The sequence below is a fragment of the Plasmodium chabaudi genome, assembly GCF_900002335.3.
Source record: "Plasmodium chabaudi chabaudi strain AS genome assembly, chromosome: 10".
Classification (NCBI taxonomy): domain Eukaryota; phylum Apicomplexa; class Aconoidasida; order Haemosporida; family Plasmodiidae; genus Plasmodium; species Plasmodium chabaudi.
The window spans coordinates 958525-979025 of record NC_030110.2 but is presented as its reverse complement, the minus strand read 5'-3'; the positions used below and the strand labels follow the sequence as shown (position 1 = coordinate 979025).

General features: G+C 24.3%; 4 protein-coding genes across 4 annotated transcripts; 1 reads left to right on the top strand and 3 right to left on the bottom strand.

Annotated features, from left to right (window-relative positions):
- Positions 1-467: 467 nt before the first annotated feature.
- On the top strand, positions 468-3566 carry PCHAS_1025700 (DNA replication licensing factor MCM2, putative; the record flags this gene model as incomplete). The annotated part of the gene is made up of 2 exons (XM_016798396.1): positions 468-473; positions 657-3566. The coding sequence occupies 2 exons, from the start codon at positions 468-470 to the stop codon at positions 3564-3566; spliced, it is 2916 nt and encodes a 971-aa protein (XP_016655609.1).
- A 538-nt stretch (positions 3567-4104) lies between these two features.
- PCHAS_1025600 (ATP synthase-associated protein, putative) lies at positions 4105-5087 on the bottom strand (the record flags this gene model as incomplete). The annotated part of the gene is made up of 4 exons (XM_016798395.1): positions 4105-4284; positions 4384-4468; positions 4629-4682; positions 4972-5087. The coding sequence occupies 4 exons, from the start codon at positions 5085-5087 to the stop codon at positions 4105-4107; spliced, it is 435 nt and encodes a 144-aa protein (XP_016655608.1).
- Positions 5088-5779: 692 nt separating this feature from the next.
- PCHAS_1025500 (ubiquitin fusion degradation protein 1, putative) lies at positions 5780-7764 on the bottom strand (the record flags this gene model as incomplete). The annotated part of the gene is made up of 10 exons (XM_016798394.1): positions 5780-5863; positions 5961-6086; positions 6260-6300; positions 6393-6465; positions 6585-6678; positions 6798-6928; positions 7036-7104; positions 7222-7307; positions 7530-7659; positions 7762-7764. The coding sequence occupies 10 exons, from the start codon at positions 7762-7764 to the stop codon at positions 5780-5782; spliced, it is 837 nt and encodes a 278-aa protein (XP_016655607.1).
- Positions 7765-8964: 1200 nt separating this feature from the next.
- PCHAS_1025400 (liver specific protein 1, putative) lies at positions 8965-18708 on the bottom strand (the record flags this gene model as incomplete). Its single annotated transcript, XM_740226.2, has 1 exon — positions 8965-18708. One exon carries the CDS (start codon positions 18706-18708, stop codon positions 8965-8967), a length of 9744 nt encoding a protein of 3247 aa, XP_745319.2.
- Between the last annotated feature and the right edge of the window lie 1793 nt (positions 18709-20501).

Genomic DNA, 20501 nt, shown 5'->3' with positions numbered 1-20501 from the left:
AAAGCAAAAATTAAATAAAACTTCACAAATAAACTGTCTATTCTTATATCTTCATACACATTTATTTTTTATATATAGTTTTTTAAATAAATTTTTCGAATTCAATTTTGAGTTGCTATTACACTTTTCGAGGTCCTAAAAAATTTTTTTGAAAGAAAAAAAAATATATACATACTGGCAAAATAGCTATAAAAAATAGTTACAATAATAATAATGTAAAAATAATAGCAATAATAATAATAAGATTATAAAAACAAAATACTAAAAGAGAAATAATAAGCAATAAGATAATAAATATATTATCCAAGTATAATAATTTTTTGAGAGAATATATTTTTAATGGATTTTATGGCGAAAAAATAAAATATTATATATATAAATTTATAAACATAAATACCTCATTTGAAAATCATCTTTAAAAAAAACCAAAAAGATAAATATACTAATCTTCCCATTATAATTTAGAGATGGATGTAATAATACACACACTATTCCTATATATATGTGTTTATTTGTTTATTTGTTTATTCATTTTATGAGCATGAAGCAAATACACATTTTTAGTTTAATGAAAATTTCATTTCTTATATACACACACAAGCTTACAGGTTTATTCATGAATATATATTTTTTTTCTTTTCTCTTTTCCATTTTAGGATAAAAAAAAGATCGATGATGAGTTAGAGTCCAGCAAGTATGACATTGATGAAGAAGATCTCCTCGATGATGAAGGCAGATTAAATGAAGAAGAGAGGCAAGCAGAATTAGAAGGATCTGATTTATTTGAAGAAGATGATGGGTTTGTTTTTGGAGAAGAAGATGAAAAAAAAGAAATTCAAAAACTTCGAAATCTTGGATTAGATAATGATGAATATGATGAAGATTTTATTGATGATGAAGTAGATTATGAAGATAATTTAAAGGCAAGGAGAGCTGCTGAAAGAAATATACAATTGCAAAGAAAACAAGAAGGAAGATATCAAAAAAATAAATTTTGGAAAGCTTTAGAAAATCATTTAGGAGATGATGAAGAAGAAGATATTTTCGATAAAGTTGCTGAAAAGGTTGCGAAGCGAAGAGAAAATCTTCATTTATCATCAGATGAAACAGATATACCAGACTTATCAAACTTAGAAAGTGCAAAAATATGTTTATCAGTTAATCCAAAAGATGTTATATTTGATGAAAGATATCAGCAAGCTGCAGATACATGCTTTCGTTATTTTTTACATCGATTTTCATTAAAAGATTCAATGGGCTTAAATGCTGGCCAATCACCACATTTAGAAGATAATGAAACTGAAAATATGAATGATTTGAATCAATACTATATTGGAAAAATTGAGAAGATGATATTAAATGATAAGCATACATTAATTGTATCAGCAAAGCATTTAATTCAATTTCATTGTGAAAATTTAGTCCAATGGATCGAATTTAAACCTGAACAAATTTTAGAAGTTTTACATGAATGTTTAATGGTTGAAGCTTATAGAATATCTCCTAAATTATATAAAGGAAGGATATGTAAAGTTGTATTAAAGGATTGGCCTTATTCAACACAATTAAGAAATTTAAGATGTACAGAATTAAATACATTAATTAAAGTAACAGGAGTGTGTATTAAAAGAGGGTATGTGTTACCAAAGTTAAGAGTCATGTATTTAAAATGTAATTCTTGTGATACTACTTTATCAGAAGTACCTATATATTTTTCAGATGGAAAAAAACCTGTATTGCCTCGAAGATGCCCACATTGTCAATCTGCTACATTTTCTGTTGATAGAATTAAAACAGCATATACCGATTATCAAAAAATTACTTTACAAGAATCCCCAAATTCTGTGCCAGCGGGTAGAGCACCTAGGCAAAGAGAAGTTGTCGTTACTGGTGATTTAGTAGATAAAGTTAAACCAGGTGAAGAAGTTGAAGTTTTAGGTATATATAAAACAAAATATGATATTGGATTAAATATCAAATATGGATTTCCAATATTACAAACAGAAATTGAAGCTAATAATATTGAAAGAAAAGAAGATATACAATTAAGCGAGTTAACCGACGATGATATTAAAGATATTATTAAATTATCAAAAGATCCAAACATAAGAGAAAGAATTATTACATCTATTGCACCAGCTATTTGGGGACATAAAGATATTAAAACATCTATTGCATATGCATTATTTGGTGGTGTTCAAAAAGGAGGCGATAAAAATAATGCAAAAAGTAATGAATCTGGTAATTTTGGTATACAAAATAAAGATATATTAAATAATTTTAAAGGAGGGCATACTATAAGAGGTGATATTAATGTATTATTGTTAGGAGATCCTGGTTTAGGAAAATCTCAAGTATTACAATATATACATAAAACAAATTTAAGAACAATTTATACAACAGGTAAAGGTGCTTCTGCTGTTGGTTTAACTGCAGGTGTAAGAAAAGATCATACAACTAATGAATGGACATTAGAAGGAGGGGCATTAGTTTTAGCAGATGAAGGAATATGTATTATTGACGAATTTGATAAAATGACAGATAAAGATAGAGTTAGTATACATGAAGCAATGGAACAACAATCTATTTCTATTTCTAAGGCAGGTATTGTTACAACATTAAGAGCTAGGTGTGCAGTTATTGCAGCTGCAAATCCTATCTATGGTCGATATGATCCTACACTAACTTTTAAAGAAAATGTCGATTTATCTGATCCAATTTTAAGTAGATTTGATTTAATTACTGTTTTAAGAGATATACCTAATGTTGATGAAGATTTTTATTTAGCTGAATATGTTGTTACTAATCATCAACTAAATCATCCAAAAATTGAAAATACTCAAAATTATCAAAAAAGAATCGAAAATTTAAAAAATGTAATTGTTTCTTCTTCTGCATACGAACCAATACCACAAGATTTATTACAAAAATACATTATTTATGCTAGAACTAATTGTAAACCTAGCTTATCAGATGTCCCATATGCAGAAATTAGTGCAAAGTTATCAAATTTTTACAGTAGAGTAAGACAAAAAGCTAGTGCATCTGGTGGTTACCCATTAACATTAAGGCATATTGAAAGTATTATCAGAATTGCTGAGGCAAATGCTAAAATGAGATTATCTCAACAAATTGTTTCAAAAGATGTAGACTATGCTATTGCAACTTTATTAGAATCATATGTTTCATGCCAAAGATTTGCAGTAGCAAAGCAATTGAGCAAAGAATTTGCTAGATATAGAGCATTGTTTAGAGGTGGTCATGAAGTTTTATGTGAACTCGTTAGAAGAGCTATGCAACAAACTATTCAAAGAGAAAATTTGAAAAATGCATCTGCCAGAGATTTCCAAAATGATACAGAATCGGGTACAGAAAATGAAACAGAATTTCTGAACCCTAACAATGTATTTTTACCACTTAATATTTTTATGAAAACAGCTATGCAAAATAAGTTCTCTGAATATCAGATTGTCAATTGGATGAAATCGAAAGTTTTTAACGAGCACTATTCGGTTATAAAAAGAGACAATGTTGAAGGAATAATAAGTAAAAAGTTTAAAGTTTAAGAACTACCAAATCAATCAACCATTATACAAAATGTGTGTATAGGTATATATTTTTTTTTCTTTACATATTTAATGCATATTTTATATACCTTTGATGAAACATTGTTAATTCCTAAGCATTTTTATTTTTTTTTTTTTTTAACACACTTGTGAACTATTTTGCTTATAAATTCAATCCACATATTATTATTTATGTGCATGTTCCCTAATTTTTTTAACATATACTCAAAAGTTATCGATTAAAATATTTTAATTCTACAAAAAGATAGGATATTTCCACATAATTGTTATAAATATCCTTGTATTCCTCCTTTTTCGATCTCCCCTTTATCATGTATAAAATTCTCTAAATTAGGAATTTTCTAAATTGTCATAACAATAATTATGTTGTATATTTTTTATTAAAAGGATAAGTTTTTAGTACACGATTTTAAATGTGTATCATTATTTTTTCAAAAATATTAAAAAATTGTAAAAAAAAAAACGTATTATAACACTGTAAAACAAAAGGTGCAACAACCATTTTATTCCATATGTTTCACCATTTATAAGCTACAAAATTTTCCTTAAAATTCTTCAAGTGTAATGTTTCTTTCATTTTTCCTAAAAATGTTGCAGTATTAGAATTATTCCGTTCGGGGGCTTCAATTGGTCCTATATTTGCACTATTAACATTATATTTGTCCAAGTGTTTTTTCGAAATTAAATATTTATTGTTCTATATTAATGTGTTAAAAGGAGAAAGGTATAAAAAAGGTATGTATTAAAATAAAAGTGTTTCCAATATATATATGTATATACATTTATATTATATTACATCTATTAATATATGTGGTCCATCTGGTCTATTGCATTCTCGAAATAAAATAAATTCCTTAGAGCAAATCGATGAGTCTGGTGATCTATTAAAAAAGAAGATAAAATAGGATTGCGATTTATGCGAAATTTTTATTATTTGCTTTATACGCATATAATTGTAAAACGATGGATATTCCATTAGGCTTTTTAATAACTACATCATCTTTCGCTTTATTTTTCGTTTAATAATTTTAATAGAATTACCTTGAACATTCCATCAAATTGTTAATTTCATCTATGCAATAACTCTTTCCAGTCCTATAAAATAATAATATACATACACAAATGTATAAATATAATATAAGTGTAATGATGTACACACATTTTAATATACAAAGCAATATTCTTATATGTATCAATTTATGTATGCTGCATTTATCACATAAACACACATAGATATATATAATATGTATAGTGTATTCTCTCATAAGCATCGATAATAGAAATACTTTTGTTTTTTTAAATATTTGAAAAGTACATAAATGTATATAATAGCTATTCTTAACATATAAACATGCTAATATCATGTATGTGTTATTATAATTACGTTTTGGAGCATCCCCTTAGCTCGGTTTCTATATCATTACACTGGCTTAGACTTCTCTTACTGGCATTTAAGCATGTATAATATTTTGATTTCACTTCTTCACATTTTTCATTCATCGTATAAAAATAAATTTGCTTCTTTTTTAAATATTATTATTAAGGAAAGGGATAAAGCGAAGGGAAAATGTAAAGATAATGTAACTTTTGTTTTTTTGTATATTATTTTACAAAATAAACTATTTTATAGCTTTTCCCTTTTTTTAAACCCCATAAATAATAATTGTTATATTTTGCTTATTTTTCTATTCATTTAGTCAATCATCTTATTTTATTAACCTCATTTTTTTAATAAAAAAAAATAAAAAATATATATTATTGTAAAAAGAGATTAAATATTAAAGATATGCCTTTTCATTATATATGCATTACACTTTTTATGCTGTGCTTTTTTTAACATTATTAAATGTAAAACTGTTACATACGTGCACGCATGTTTGTTTTCCCTAATATTCTCTATATATAATAAGTTGGAAATTATATTATAATTTCATATTTAAAATATTTTTAAAAAATGCGATTTATCGATGTTTTTTCATTAGTTTATTTTGTTTATTTTTTACATTTTATGCATAAATGTGTTATTATAGCATTTTGACAAAAAAATAATTTGTAGCACATATAAGTATTATTTAAAACAATGAATAAAAATTAAAAAAAATTATGCTAATATTAATTAAGTTTATAAAAAATAATGGAAAGTACACATATACACACGATATATATAAATATATCCATATAAAAATTTTCATTTAAGGCTTCCTTTCTATGAATTTTCCGATTATTCCAGGAATACGTCCTTTTTTTAGTAAATCTTCATATTCAGCACATTTGGTCTAAAAACAATTTAAAAAATATATGCATTTCAATGAGTATACATATTTTCGTTTTATATAATTATTTTTTTCCATTGTTTCTTCTTTTGTTTATTACCCTAACACCCCCAACAAGTTTCTCTTTCCATGGTTCAGGATTTTCAATAACTTTTTGCCGTACTTTTTCTTTTTTAAGGTTTTTACAAGCTTTTCCATCCGTTCTTTGCCCTTTCCCTTTGAATTTCTAAAAATTTCCATAAAACATATATTTATGTTTACCTTCTATATATTACTACGGGGCTTCATGCATACATATCATATTCGTATCCACATATAAACATTCATAAAACGCTTTTTTAAAATCCGACAATAATATATAAAATAAATTCTGCTATTTATTATAATTCTTTTTCTTACGCTTTCCTCAACGGGTATGACTTCTTCTACATATTGCACCTCTGTAATGGATGGTATACAAATATAGGGATATTTTTATAAAACATATATCACCAAAAATAAGCATGTATTGTTTAATCATTATTATGTTTACTCTCAAATGGTTCCTCAAACTCTACTTCAACATCAGTCTCAATAATAGTACAAGCAAAAGCGGGTTTTAAATCCTAATTAAAAAAATAAAATGCATATACATTCTCAATACAAGCATTAGCCAAGAGTTCAGAAAAATTATTATATTACAGGAATATATATGCACATAATGCACCTCATATTTAGATCATACCACAATTTTAATTTCATAAGTCTTTCCCAAATAATGTATCACAATATTATCCCCAATAGTTAGTGTTGCATAATTTCTTAAAGCTGTTTCTAAACTGAAAAAATACAAATGATATAAATAAAATAGCATAAAGATATCATATTTTTTATATTAATATTTACTATTGTTTTATTTTTTGCATTAAATCGTAAATTATTCAATTTAAAAGCATACACAGTTCGATGATTAGATAATTCCATAAAATCCTTTGAGCAGGGTTTCAACTTGACAAAGGTACCTTTAGGTAGACTTATACTTGTAACCCTCACTATATCTCCTTCCTTTAGGCATAATTGTTGCATCATCTAAAAGTTTAGCATCATATATAAGTATATGTATACACGCTCATTATTGTTTTATCAATTTATAAAGGTATTTATTTATTTTCTTATTTGATATTTGTCTCTTTTACCCAATATGGCATATGGCATGTTCCTTCATCGGAAATGAATTCAAGAACACCACTATGAGTTCTCTTTTCCTAAAATAGGTTTGATAAATTATAATTTATTTTTACTATGCCAAGCAAATATAATATATATACTCTTATTACAATTAAAAACAATGAGGAAATAGGATATATAATAATAATAAATACCGTATATGGATTGGACACTTCGAATAACATGGGCCATGATATATGTCTTCTAGCCAATGCGTTCAAGGCAGTTTGTGGCAATATAACTATATTTGAAAATATATAATTTGATGTGGTAAAAGATTACAAAGAAAGAATAAATAGGTATATACATATATTATTAACAACCAAACTATTGCATTCTTTGAATTCTTTTTTTTGCTTATAAAAAAATATAAGAATGTAATAAAGTAGCAAACCAGCATGTGCTACAAATATATATATTGTATATCATATAAAATTTTATAGATTCATTATATAGTTAGTACTTTTGTTTCCGTTTTCCATATCATCTTTTCCAATAAAAGATACGGGATAACATGTATATTCTTCAGTAAAGGGCTCAGATATATTTAAAAAATCATCTCCCAAAAAACTGTTTAAATTATTAAAACTCCACTATAAAAATAAAGACATATTTTACATTTCTTATTGATCATTTTTTCGTTATATAATTTTTATGCAATTTTAATTTATAAAAAACTCTATATTTATTCTTACCATTCTTGTAGAAAGAAATGTATATGAGAAAAATCAAATGATTTTTAATCAATGGATTATTTTATTAACCTTTCTTTTTTTTTTAAACGTAATTGTATAAAATTTTTTAACCAAAAAAAAATACATATATATAGTATGCTTTAATTTTGTACGGAAAACAAAATGTGCAAATATTTTCAAAAATTCATGCATTACATAATTATGCATAACAAATTGTATAAAAATAAGTTATATTCTCGTAAGTGTATCTCAATCTAATCATTGTTTATCGGAGAAATCTTGGAAACATATATACTGTATGTATTTGATGACTAAGAAATGGAGTCATTTGTGGGTTATAAAAAATGCAATATATACATATGTAAATATATATTTTTCGAAATTCTAAAAAACAAATAATTATTTTTTTGCGTACAATGCGAATTATTTTACTTTTTTTTAATTGAAAATAAATAGGAAAAGTGGAATCCATTCATTATGAATTTAGCTATATTTTTTCCTTTTTTAATTCGTGGGTATAATAATTTTTTAAAATATTTAGTTTGGTTTTTCTATATAACAATAATATAAAATTTTTCACATCATTTACTTCTTAAAATATGGATATTAGTAGTTTCGAAAAAATGCTAAGCACGATATTATGCCAGTTAAGGTAAATAATTTATACTCGAACTTTTTAATAAAGTAGTTGTAATTTTTTAATTATTGTAAAGGTGTTTATATAGACGATTTTTTATTCTGTATAAGATCACCATAAGATATTAAAAGTAGACATATCGACTTATTGCATATATATATAATTGTTTATTTCATAATTTCCCCTTATATGCATGGAGACAATGTTTTTTAATATGCGATATATCCATTATATGTATGTAAAATGACGAAATATGAGGGGAATGAAATTGCTCAATAGGAAAAAAACGTGATAAATAAATATATTGGGAAAAAATTATATGTAAATATATGTATCGATTTGTACACAAGCATGGGAATATCCACATACGATTTGGTGTAATATATCGAAGCCACTTGTGTAAAATAATATATCACAATAGGAATAATATTATATACAATAGCTATAAGATTTTAAATGTTCAAATTCACAACTTATGAGCAAACATATGTATATTCAAATGTAAAATGAAATATTCTTTACAAAATTAAGTTATATATTTTTACTATCTAATTGCCTTAGTAAATTTAGAAGATAGAAATAGAAAAATCAATAACAGCCTTCGAAAAGTTACTAATAAAATCATCATATATATATTCTGGGAAATTTTTAATTTCTTCCATTTGGAATACTAATGATGCATTATAATAAGTTTTAAAAAACTTAGATACTGTTAAATCTTGTAAAGCATTTGAACTTATTTTATGTATTCTATTTATAGTTGGATTATAGATAACAATTACCATATCAATATCAAATTCATAAAAATTTGCATTGATACTACTATCAGCTATACTTTTAATATATGATTTAAACAAAGAAACTATATATTCTTTTATAGACATTATAAAAGTGTTTGCTGGTACATTATTAACTATTATCCTTGGAAATGATTCATCATTTAACTTATTAAAACTTTCGGCACTTATTTGTAAAGTTATTGGAACTTGGTAATAATTTTTATTTAGGTCAATTAGTGGGGGGTAACAACTTAAGTTCATATTTTTTGGTATATCTATATTATAAATATGATTTTTTTTTACGATTTTTAGCATAATGTTTTCTTGTGAATATTTTAAAACTAATTTATGTATAAATTCTATATTTTCATCTGGGTGAATATCTCCAAATTTATTGCCATCCAATACATATACAAGTTTATAAAAAGAATATATCTGATCATATTTTAATCCCTGAATACGGCATCGAGCTTTAGATAATTCATTTAACAAACTAGAAACTGACATATGTTTATATGCATTTTTTACTAATAATCTTGTCTTATTATCATTATAAATATAAAATTCTGCAAAATTGCGTTCATATAAATCAGGGAAAGGATAAATATGAGTTATATTAATTGATTTATTATCTTTCGTTTCAAACCCATTATATATATCTAATTCGCCATTGTTATGTATATCAAAATATATGTTAAGTCCGTAAGATAATAAGCATTGAATATGGGGTACTGTATTCTTAAGCTCTTTTTTATAACTAATACACTTTTTATCAATATGAGATAACTCGAATAATTTATATAAATATGGTAATATATTTATATGTTCTAATATATTTTGAATTAATATTTTCTCATTTACTCTGTAATCTATATATGGTAATGTTAATGCATTATTATAATAATCTTTTATGATAATTGAATTTGCTATAAATCCTAATATACCATTTCTCCAAAATATAGAAGATGAATTTAAAGAAGATATAATATCATTACATTCTTCCATATCTTCATCATTTTTTAATTCTTGACACGATATATTTAATTCAAGAGGAGCTAAATCGTTTATTGTGTTCACTTTTTTACCGTCTTTCTTTTTCAATTTTAACACAAATTTCATAGCCTGTTTAGAGCTATCATTCTTTACATTCTCTTCATAAAATGTCTTATTCTTTAGTAACAGATTGCTTTCGTTTGAACACAAACTACTATCATATGAGCATCCGTAAATTGACAAATAATTTTTTCCTAGTATTTTAAAAAGGTTATATTGCAATAATGTTAGCATAAAACTAGGACTTAAATAATCTGGAAAGCCATACATTGTCGTTACACTATTTTCAAACTCACTAATTTCCGTATTTATTGATATATAATTTGTTTGAAAGTTTACCAATACTGGCATATAGATTATTCTAGGAATAATATAATTATTAGTATCATTATTATCAGGTCTATAAATAAATGCTAAATTATTTCCTTCATTTAAATGATCTTTAAAAGTACCGATTACTTGTTCAGGTTTATTACTTCCTTCTTCAGTTATATTTATTTGATATCCATCCCCAATAAATGTGAATAAATCTTTCCATTTGTAACTATTTGTTGTTATAGATTGAAAAATTTTAGCAAACAAATCTTCCATTTGCATATTAATATTAAAATTTTTTATTCGAATTGTTCTAATAATAGTTGGGAAATGAATGCTAATATCAAAATTTATTAATTCTTTGATGTCAGATTTATTATAATTAGTTATATTAGATCCATTAAAATGCGAGTATTTATAAAAATCAAATTCAAAATGACTCATATTACCATAAAAGTTTTCAAAAGATTCTATTGTTGTTATATAATTAATATTTCTTAAGGCTATATGATAAGACAATGAAGCAATAAATGATAGTTGGCTATTATCATAATGTATATATACAGGATCACATTCAGGATATATACAAATAGATGTATTATCTCTCATAAAATTTATAACTTCTGAATTTTTTGTTAAATAATTTATTATGTAAGTAATTAAATTATCTTCTGTAATTGATAATGGAATATTTTTTAATTTTATATTTTCTAAGTTATTATTTTTTTTTACATATAATGGTATTTCCTTTTTAACAAATACATTATTTTTCATGTCTATTTTTGTATTATTTAAAATTAAGTGAATGAGATTAAAAGGCTCTTCATCATTATCATCATTTGTAACAGATACAATAGATGGTGTGTTAATAAAATAATAATTTATAACATACTCTATATTTAATTCTTTGGGTATAGTTAAATATTTGCCATCATATATAATTTTTATTTCTAATTCTAAATCGTCAGCATTTCGTAATTTACAATCTTCCTTTAACACATTTTTAATGTATTTTAAAACATCGTCAACTGTGTAACTTTTAGGTATATTAGAAATTGTTGATGTACCAAATATATTCTTATCATATAATCCTGCATTAAATTCAAAACGTAATACGGACAAGTCTATATCCGTATTATCGTCCTCTTCTGAGTTTATTTTGTTTTTTAATTCATTTAAGACTGTATCTTTATTGTTCTTTTGATTATCATTGGTATTTCTGTTAATAAATGCATCGATTTTATCCCCCATTATGCTATTTATAACATCCTCAACTTTGCTAGAACCAAATTCTATGTGAAAAGTACATGGATCATTTTTTTTGCACAATGTAAAAATTTCGCTAGCTGATCTACCATATGTTATAATACCCGAATGGTCATTTAAAATATGTTTTTCACTACCTTTAATTATATAAAAATCGACAAATTTATATATCCATTTTCTTTGATATCCAACTATATATCGTAAAAGATCGATTATATACATATTATAAGGTATATTTGTAACATTAAAAACTTTTTTTTTATTTTGATTTAGTATAATATTAAATATAATACTTCCTTTTGTTTCACTAATATTCAAAGCAGTTATTTTTTCTGATTTAAAATCATAATTTTTATTCGCCAAATTTTTAAATATACTATCTAAAGAATTAAATTGGGGTTTATGAACTAAATACAAGTTTGCTCTATCTAAGTCAATTAGTCCTGTTAATTCACCGATAAATACAACATTTTGATCTAATATAGTTTTTGTTTTTAACAAGTCAAACGATTCTTTATTTAATAAAAGAAATTCATCTACAACATGTTTTGTATTAATATGGTTTGATTTAATTAGCAAGAAAGCAATTATGTCTTTATTAGTTGCACTTAAGGGGATATTAAAAATAGTAACAGGACTATAATCATTACCATCAAATACATTAATTGATATTGTGTATCCAGTAACAGTTATATTATTATAATCTATATGTCCTTTAGATAAAATTTCTCTTAACACATTATCATATAGTTGCATTGCTTTTAATTCAGCCTCTTGAATTTTTATAGAATTTGTTTCAGGTATTTTGTCTATTTCTACGAATTTCTTTTTATTATTACTATAACTATTTTTTTTATCTAAAGAAACTAATGTACGCAGTTGTGCTTCTTTTCCTGAACTAATATAATCTTTTATGTTTTTTATTTCTTCATTATTTAAAAATAATGAAAATTTGATTTTTTCATCTTTAGGAAAATTTTGCCATTTAGAATACATATCTAAAAGAATAGTTTTTAACAACTTGTCTGGAGTTATATTTTCAGGTGCATTAGTTATATTAATTAATTTATTTTCATTTTTATAATTAACATAAAAGCTTAATAATCCAATTGGATTTGAAAAATCAATAACTTTGGGTAATGAATCGAAACTAAACATAGCATATTCATAATAATATGCACTATTTTTAATATGTGTAAATTTCTCTGGATATGCTTTAACTAAACATAAGTTATTTGTCCCAATTATCTTTAATAACTTTTCAATAGTATACCCTGGTTTTGTAGAAATATAATAATCACGATTAATCATTATATCTTTATCTTTTGGGACTAATACAAATAAATTATATAATTTATCTTGGTCTTCTATTGGTACATTAAAAGATCCTTTTAATAACATATTTACAAATCTCCATACTAATAAGTTTAATGGTACATTTTTTACTTTTAATTTTTTGGAATCATTTCCTAAATATATTTCGATATTTTTTAGCTTTGTAGATGATTTATTTATTTCAACTATAACATTTTCATTTGAACTTTTCCCAGCTATATTAAGTAAATCTTCCAATATTGGTTGCATCATTTTATTCGAATTAAATTTTATTTTATAAAATGTATTCACCATATTAAGTAAAAACAGGTTATACGTTTTATTATTATTTCTGGTACAGCTACTTAAAAAACTAAAGATACTTCTGCTTTCTTCATATTCTTCTTCCTCATAAATATAATCATCTAGATCATTATTAGGATTATTTCGACTATCGATATTAATATCATTAACCGATGAATTTTGAAGATATTTTTCATTATATGTAAAAAAGAATTCATTCAAAAATGAATCTGATAAATATGCATTTGTATGATATAAAAGTAAATATTTTAAATTCAAAAAAGACATATGTATTGGTATATTATAAAGTGTATACGGCTTATAATTATAATCAATATGCATGTCTAACTTTTTAATATAAATATTATTATTTGATAAATCAATAATTAAATTAGACATAGCTTGATAATATCTTTTGGTTAAAAATGTATCATGAATAAATAGTGTATATAAATAATTGTGGTCCATTTTTATTTCGTGAACCAAAACATGATCTTCAATGTATTCCCATTCATTTTCTATTATATTATATATTTGTAAACTTTTTATAGGATCTAAATCATATGCTTCTAATGCTCCATTCAATATATTTTTTACCACAGTACATAATTTGGATGCTGTATAATTTTCTGGTACATTCATAAAACTTATTTTGTTATGAACAAAATTATAGTGTTCATCTATGTGAAATATTGGAAATTCTAAATATATCTCTTTTTCTGCTTTTAAATTAATTGTCAATGGAATTTTTACATATTTCAAATTATCTACACCATCACAATATTCACTATGTTTATTTTTTATCAATAAATATTCATCTTTGGTATTAAGGTTTTTTAATATGTCCAATAATTTTATATTTTTTTCAAAAAGTAAAGCACTTATAATATTCGATTTTATATTATAAGAATAATATTCTAAACAATCAAATATACCAAATGTGGATATTCCTTTTTTATACGATTTTAAGTCTATAAAACTTGAAGGGGTATGTATTATCTTGCTCATAATATCCATTATAAACAATTTTAATGTGTAATTTTTGAATACAATCCCATTTAATACAGTTATTTTCCTATTCGGGTTATCTATATATATTTTAATCCTATTGAAATTATTTGGAGTAGTGTACTGATTATCATTTTCAAAAACTGATGCATCCTCATCTTTGTGGTCTGCATTATTTTCGTCAATTGTTTTCGTCTCTGTACTATTAGAAGAATCGTTTGAATCCTCAGAGGATCCCCTTATTCTTCCCCTTAATTCGATGCCATCTATTCCATTTTTCACAATTTCATCAGATTTTATTTCTTTTTTAGTAGTATCATATATTTCATTTTCTAAAATCGAAACATTGTCCAAGTTTTCTTCATCATCATATTGCGATTTATTTAATTCCAACTCAGTATTTTCAGCTTCGTTTCCTTCTTTAACATCTAATGCAGATTCATTATTTGATTCATATAAATAGTTGAAAACTTGTGGCTCTATACTTATACCAGCACCACCATGTACAGATGCTATTAAAATTTTCATATTCTTCGTTTTACTATAATTATGCAAATCATTTGCAGTTCTTATAAATGGTGGTATATGTTCTAATTTTTTTGGATTATATTTCTCAATGTCATTAGATATAAGGAATAACCTAAAATCATTTATTGATTTCCCATTAATATTAGAAATAGCTAAAATACTGGATTTAAGCATATCTAAATCAGCGTCAATATCAGATGTAATATGAATTGCCTTTTTGGAAATGCTATTATTTTCAATATAATGTATAGGAATATTATGGACGCTAAAATATTTATCCATGTATTTTCTCAATGTCTCATTAATTATTTTATATCCATCCTGATCAATGGTAATAAACTCACTTTGATCATTTGATGCGGTGGCTATATTATCTTTATCATTAGTCTTTCCTTTTCTTGCATTATCTTTACTATTCTTTTTTATTATTATTTCTATAGAATTATCATTTTCTTTATTACCCTTGTGAATATCAACATTTTTATGGTTATTCTTAATCTCCTTTAAATCCTCTTTTGATAATAAATTACCATATTCTGATAAAAATTTTGACAATTCATTTTGTGCTGGTGTTTTTTCACGTTCATTGTTAAACTCTTTTAATATTGCATCCAACAATTCACGCTTTTCTTCTTGATCTTTATTTAATTCATCTAATGAGTTTTTTCCATTATTTCTAGAATGATCATCTTTACTAGGTTCATGTGCATTTTCTTTATCTCCAATATCATTTTCATTATCCTGGACAGATGGCTTATCCGTTTGACTATGCGCAGTATTCAATTTTGATTCTAAATTTCCAAAAATACTATGAGAAGCATTTTCATTTAAAGTTAAATCATTTTCCTTATTGGAAGTTTCATCATTTTTATTTGAATTTCCATCTATATCATTGTGCATATTTTCACTAGCATATTCTTCTGTATATTCATTATTATAATCATTATAATTTCCATTTCCATCAGTTATTTCTTTTATAACGTCTTCTAGCAAAATATATTTTTTATCTGGAGTAATAAAATAGATTGCCATATTTTGGGTGTCAAAGACAGAATATCGAAGCATGTTTATACAACCAGCATATTGAAATTCTATTCTTCCAAAATCTACATCAAATCCTATAATATTTGAATCGGTAATAACTGGAGATAAACTTACTGCGCTGTCTTTTATTTTGTAGCGCATATCTTTAAAAATATTATTAAATAATCTTTTAAATAAAAATAATATATGTTTCTTGTTATCATCGGCAGTTATCTTATTTGTTTTTATATATGCATTTATTACTGTTTTATTTTTTGTAAATATTTTGGTTTTATAAAAAAATCGTAGCCTATAAAAGTTATCGATATTTTCATCATAATAATGATTCTCATCATTCTCACCCCTCTCACCACCATTATTATTGCTTATAATGTCATAATATAATTTTTTAAAATATTCTATATTGTTTGCTTCTTGATCAACTTCACTATCATCATAGTTATCAGAATCATCTGAACCTTTTACAGTATCCCTGTTTTTTTCATTTTCTGAATTATTGCTAACATCTTCATACATCTTTTTTATGTCTTCAAAATTTTTTCTATCATTTTTAATATATCCTTCCTTATTTGCATTCTCATTAATTTCTTCATCATTATATGCATAATCACTATGATTTTTTTTCAAGTTTATAGGATCAAAAACTCTACTACTTAATTTAATTGTATCTCTCGTTTTTATATTATAATTTTCGTAATCATCATAATATTCATCGTTTATACATCCGAAGAGCAGATATTCATCAAGATCGCTTTCATTTTCTTCATCTTCAATTTGGTGTCCATTATTCTGTGTATTGTATGCTTTATCCTTCAGTTTTTTGTGAATCGTTGCATATACTCTTTTATTTCTATGTTTATTCATATTCCTCAGCTTAAAATTTGGCTCCCTCTGCCCAGAATATATGTATGACTCACAATCACAGTTATCAGTGTCCTGTGGATCTATGACTCTATATATGTATTTATATGAAGGGAACATATATTTGAATGTATGGAATCCATTATTATTAGGAGGCAAACGGTTCATGCAACTGCAGCCACCATTACATGGATCTATATTTACGTTTCGGCTATTAAATAAACAATTACTAATAGCATTAGATGGAATGCAAACAATGCATTTATTATCGTAAGTTAGATGCACAAATTTTTCATTGAATAGGCATTTATTATGTAATTTTTTTTCATAATCATCACATGATAAGCAGCGCATACTATTTGATGGATCATTAAAATGTATTAATGGTATTACATAATATAATTCATCATTTTTTTTAGAATATTGTAAACAATTTTTTGCAGAATCATCGCCATATATTATCTCTGTATCTCCAGATATGCTATTTTCGCTTGAACCATTTCCACCAGGTTTTTTTATTATTATAATTTTTTTGCAAGTATCATTATTTGCTAATGAATGTGATTTTATTATAATTTCAAATAATATATTATTATTATTTTTATAATATGTCTCATTCTCATTATTTGAATTGATGAATTGGCTATTATACCCATTTGGTCTAATTTTGTAAATTAACCCATTTTGATAGACATAGTATTTTTCAGGTTTGTTCAAATGAGTACGGTTCATTTTTTTCTTCAATAAATATCTAATTCGAGATCCTGACTCACTATTTTCATTTGATTTATTTATAGGAATTTTTTTAATTTTGCTTGAATATGTATAAACTGGGTTTGTATTGTATGCACCTAAGGAATAATCTTTTGCACTCTTGTCCTTTTCCGTATTATTATTCTCATATGTATAAATTTTATTATCAACATCACTACTTTCACTTATGTCATCATTAGGCTTAGCATTTGGCATTTTACTAATTGGAAGTTTCAACAAAAATTTGTTGAGATTCATATGATCACGTAATAAATAAAAAATTTCATTTTTAGAATCATTATAGTATTTTATCTCATTATTTTTATATTTTTCTAAAGAATCTAAATTGAAATCAAGTAAAGGTGTATATAGATCTACTAATTTGTTAAGGATTCCAGGCTCGGATTCCATAGTAAATGGCAAGTTATCTTTATAATTTCGTTGTCTTAAAATTTTAATAGATATTATATTATTTAATTCTTTTACGCTATCATCGGATAAATTAAGATCACCAGGGGCACCAAATAATAATGATTCACTAGAGGTACTAAATGTCTTTAAATTTTTTCCTAAATTAGTTTTTCTCAATGCAATATCATTACTTTTTTTTTTTAAGTTTTCAAGATCCCTTTTTGTATAATAATTATCTAATTTTAGCATTAAATTGCTCTTATTTAATTTTATTATATCATTTTTATCATTTTCTTCCTTATTTGCAGCATTTCCTAAATATTTTTTTATGGCGTCTTTAATGTACAAAATTGTTTGTTCAATATCTCTTTTTTTGGATACATCATCAGTTTCTTTATTTTTATCATCCAATAATTTTATCGTAGATAATAAAATTTCAATTGGCACTGGTTCGTTATTTTCTATTGCAGATAATAAAGACTCATTAACTTCAGACAAAATATTTCTATATTTCCCTTCTGTTATAATTTGAAGGTGATCAACTATACTACCACTTTTAGGTGCATTCCCTAGTAAGTTGTATTCTCTATTATTCTTGCATAGCACATTGTTGCGTAAAATGTATAAAAAAAATAAAGAATAAGCCAAAATTAGTTTCATATTTTTCATACACATAAAAAATATTAAAGAAACAAATTAAAATAAAATAAAAACAATAATAGTAAGATGGCTTGCACTAATAATTACAACGGTTCTGTGCAAAAATAAACAAACAACAAAATATTATTCTCCTAGATAATTCATTTGCTCAATTTATATCTTTGATCTACATATACATATTAAAAAACAAAACAAAATAAACACATTTAAATAAAATTTATGTGTTTTATTCGTTAAATTTAGTATGCATATATTATATATCTAATGAGAACTATAAGAGTATGGTTGTATTTTTTCTCTAATACGATAGAAGAATACAAAATTGTAAATTTTTTTTGTTCATTCAAAACCTTTACATATTTATTCATATAATATTTCGAGAAGTTGGCATTTTATATAAAATATTTTGACATATATTGGTTTTATATTTACTAAAAAGTGTGTATATAAATATATTTATTTATTCATTGTTTAGAAGATGATATGAGTTGTAAATAATCGACATCTCTATAACCATAATATTCACACAACTAAACAAGTGTGGTTCTATTATTAAAAAAAAATGAAAATTTGTTCTTTATCGTTTTTTTTCCCTTTTAATTTTATAATAAATATTTCCTTTTCCAATTAGTTAAATAATTCGAATTAAAACAATTTATTTCTTTTGAGATTTCAGATGATCGATTTGTTCTATTTAATTTATCAAAAATTGCATGTGCACATACCGTACCAAAAATAGACGCTTATGTGGTTTATATTATTACTATTTTTTAATGCACACTAAGCATGCAAACGTATAAAAAAAATAATAAACTTAGTAAAGAATACACATATTATTCTTCATAATTGGTGAGTATTTCACTCTTAATAGCGTATTAATAATTTAAAAATAACACCATAAAGGTTGTAAACAATTTAAGTGGTTGTGCATAATCTATAACATAAGAAAACGAAAGAATATATTTAATTGCTTACTATATCACACTTTTCTAAGAGGAAATTTATACATTGCTATTGTAATCGAACCAATAGCTGATAGATTTTTATGTTTCATATGAAATATTCATTGATATATATCGATAGATCTAGGTGTATATGGATATGCAATTATAATTTACTTGATTGCATAAGCAAATATAAGCATCCAGTTATATAGAAACTTTATATCCATTTGACATTTTTAACCAGTATTTAAGCTACTTACCCTTTTTTTACACCTTATGAAGAATGCAACAAAATTTTGAAAAGAAACTTATTTGAAAAAAATAATAAAAAGGCAAAGAAATAAAAAATTATTTCATTTTTCTTTTCTATATGTTTATGTATTTAAATGAAAACCTTCCTTTTCTCAAAAATGTTGTGTAAATTTACATTTTCCCTTAAAATTTACTCAAGCCCATCAAGTGGCTTGCTTTTTACGCTAAAGTAAAATTCACACCTTTTCAAGCATCGTTAAATATTTTATTGCACATTAATAAAATATTTAAATATATTCATATTCCTAAATGTATTGATATAAATTAATGTTATAACGATATTATTGCATTTTTGTTGTATTAATACATTACCAACTTAATTATTAATGTGCTGTTTCAATTTAATATGAGAATAATTCTTCGAAAAAAAAATATTGCTCTTAATATTTTCATTGTATTATTTTTTTTTAGAACATATAATTTTTTAATAACTAAAAAAAATATATAATAGCATAAATAAATGAATAATGAATTAAACGAAATGATAGGATCCGCTGCATTAGTGTAAAGCTTATTTGTACAAAATTCTGCCGTTTAGCAAAAATAGCATAA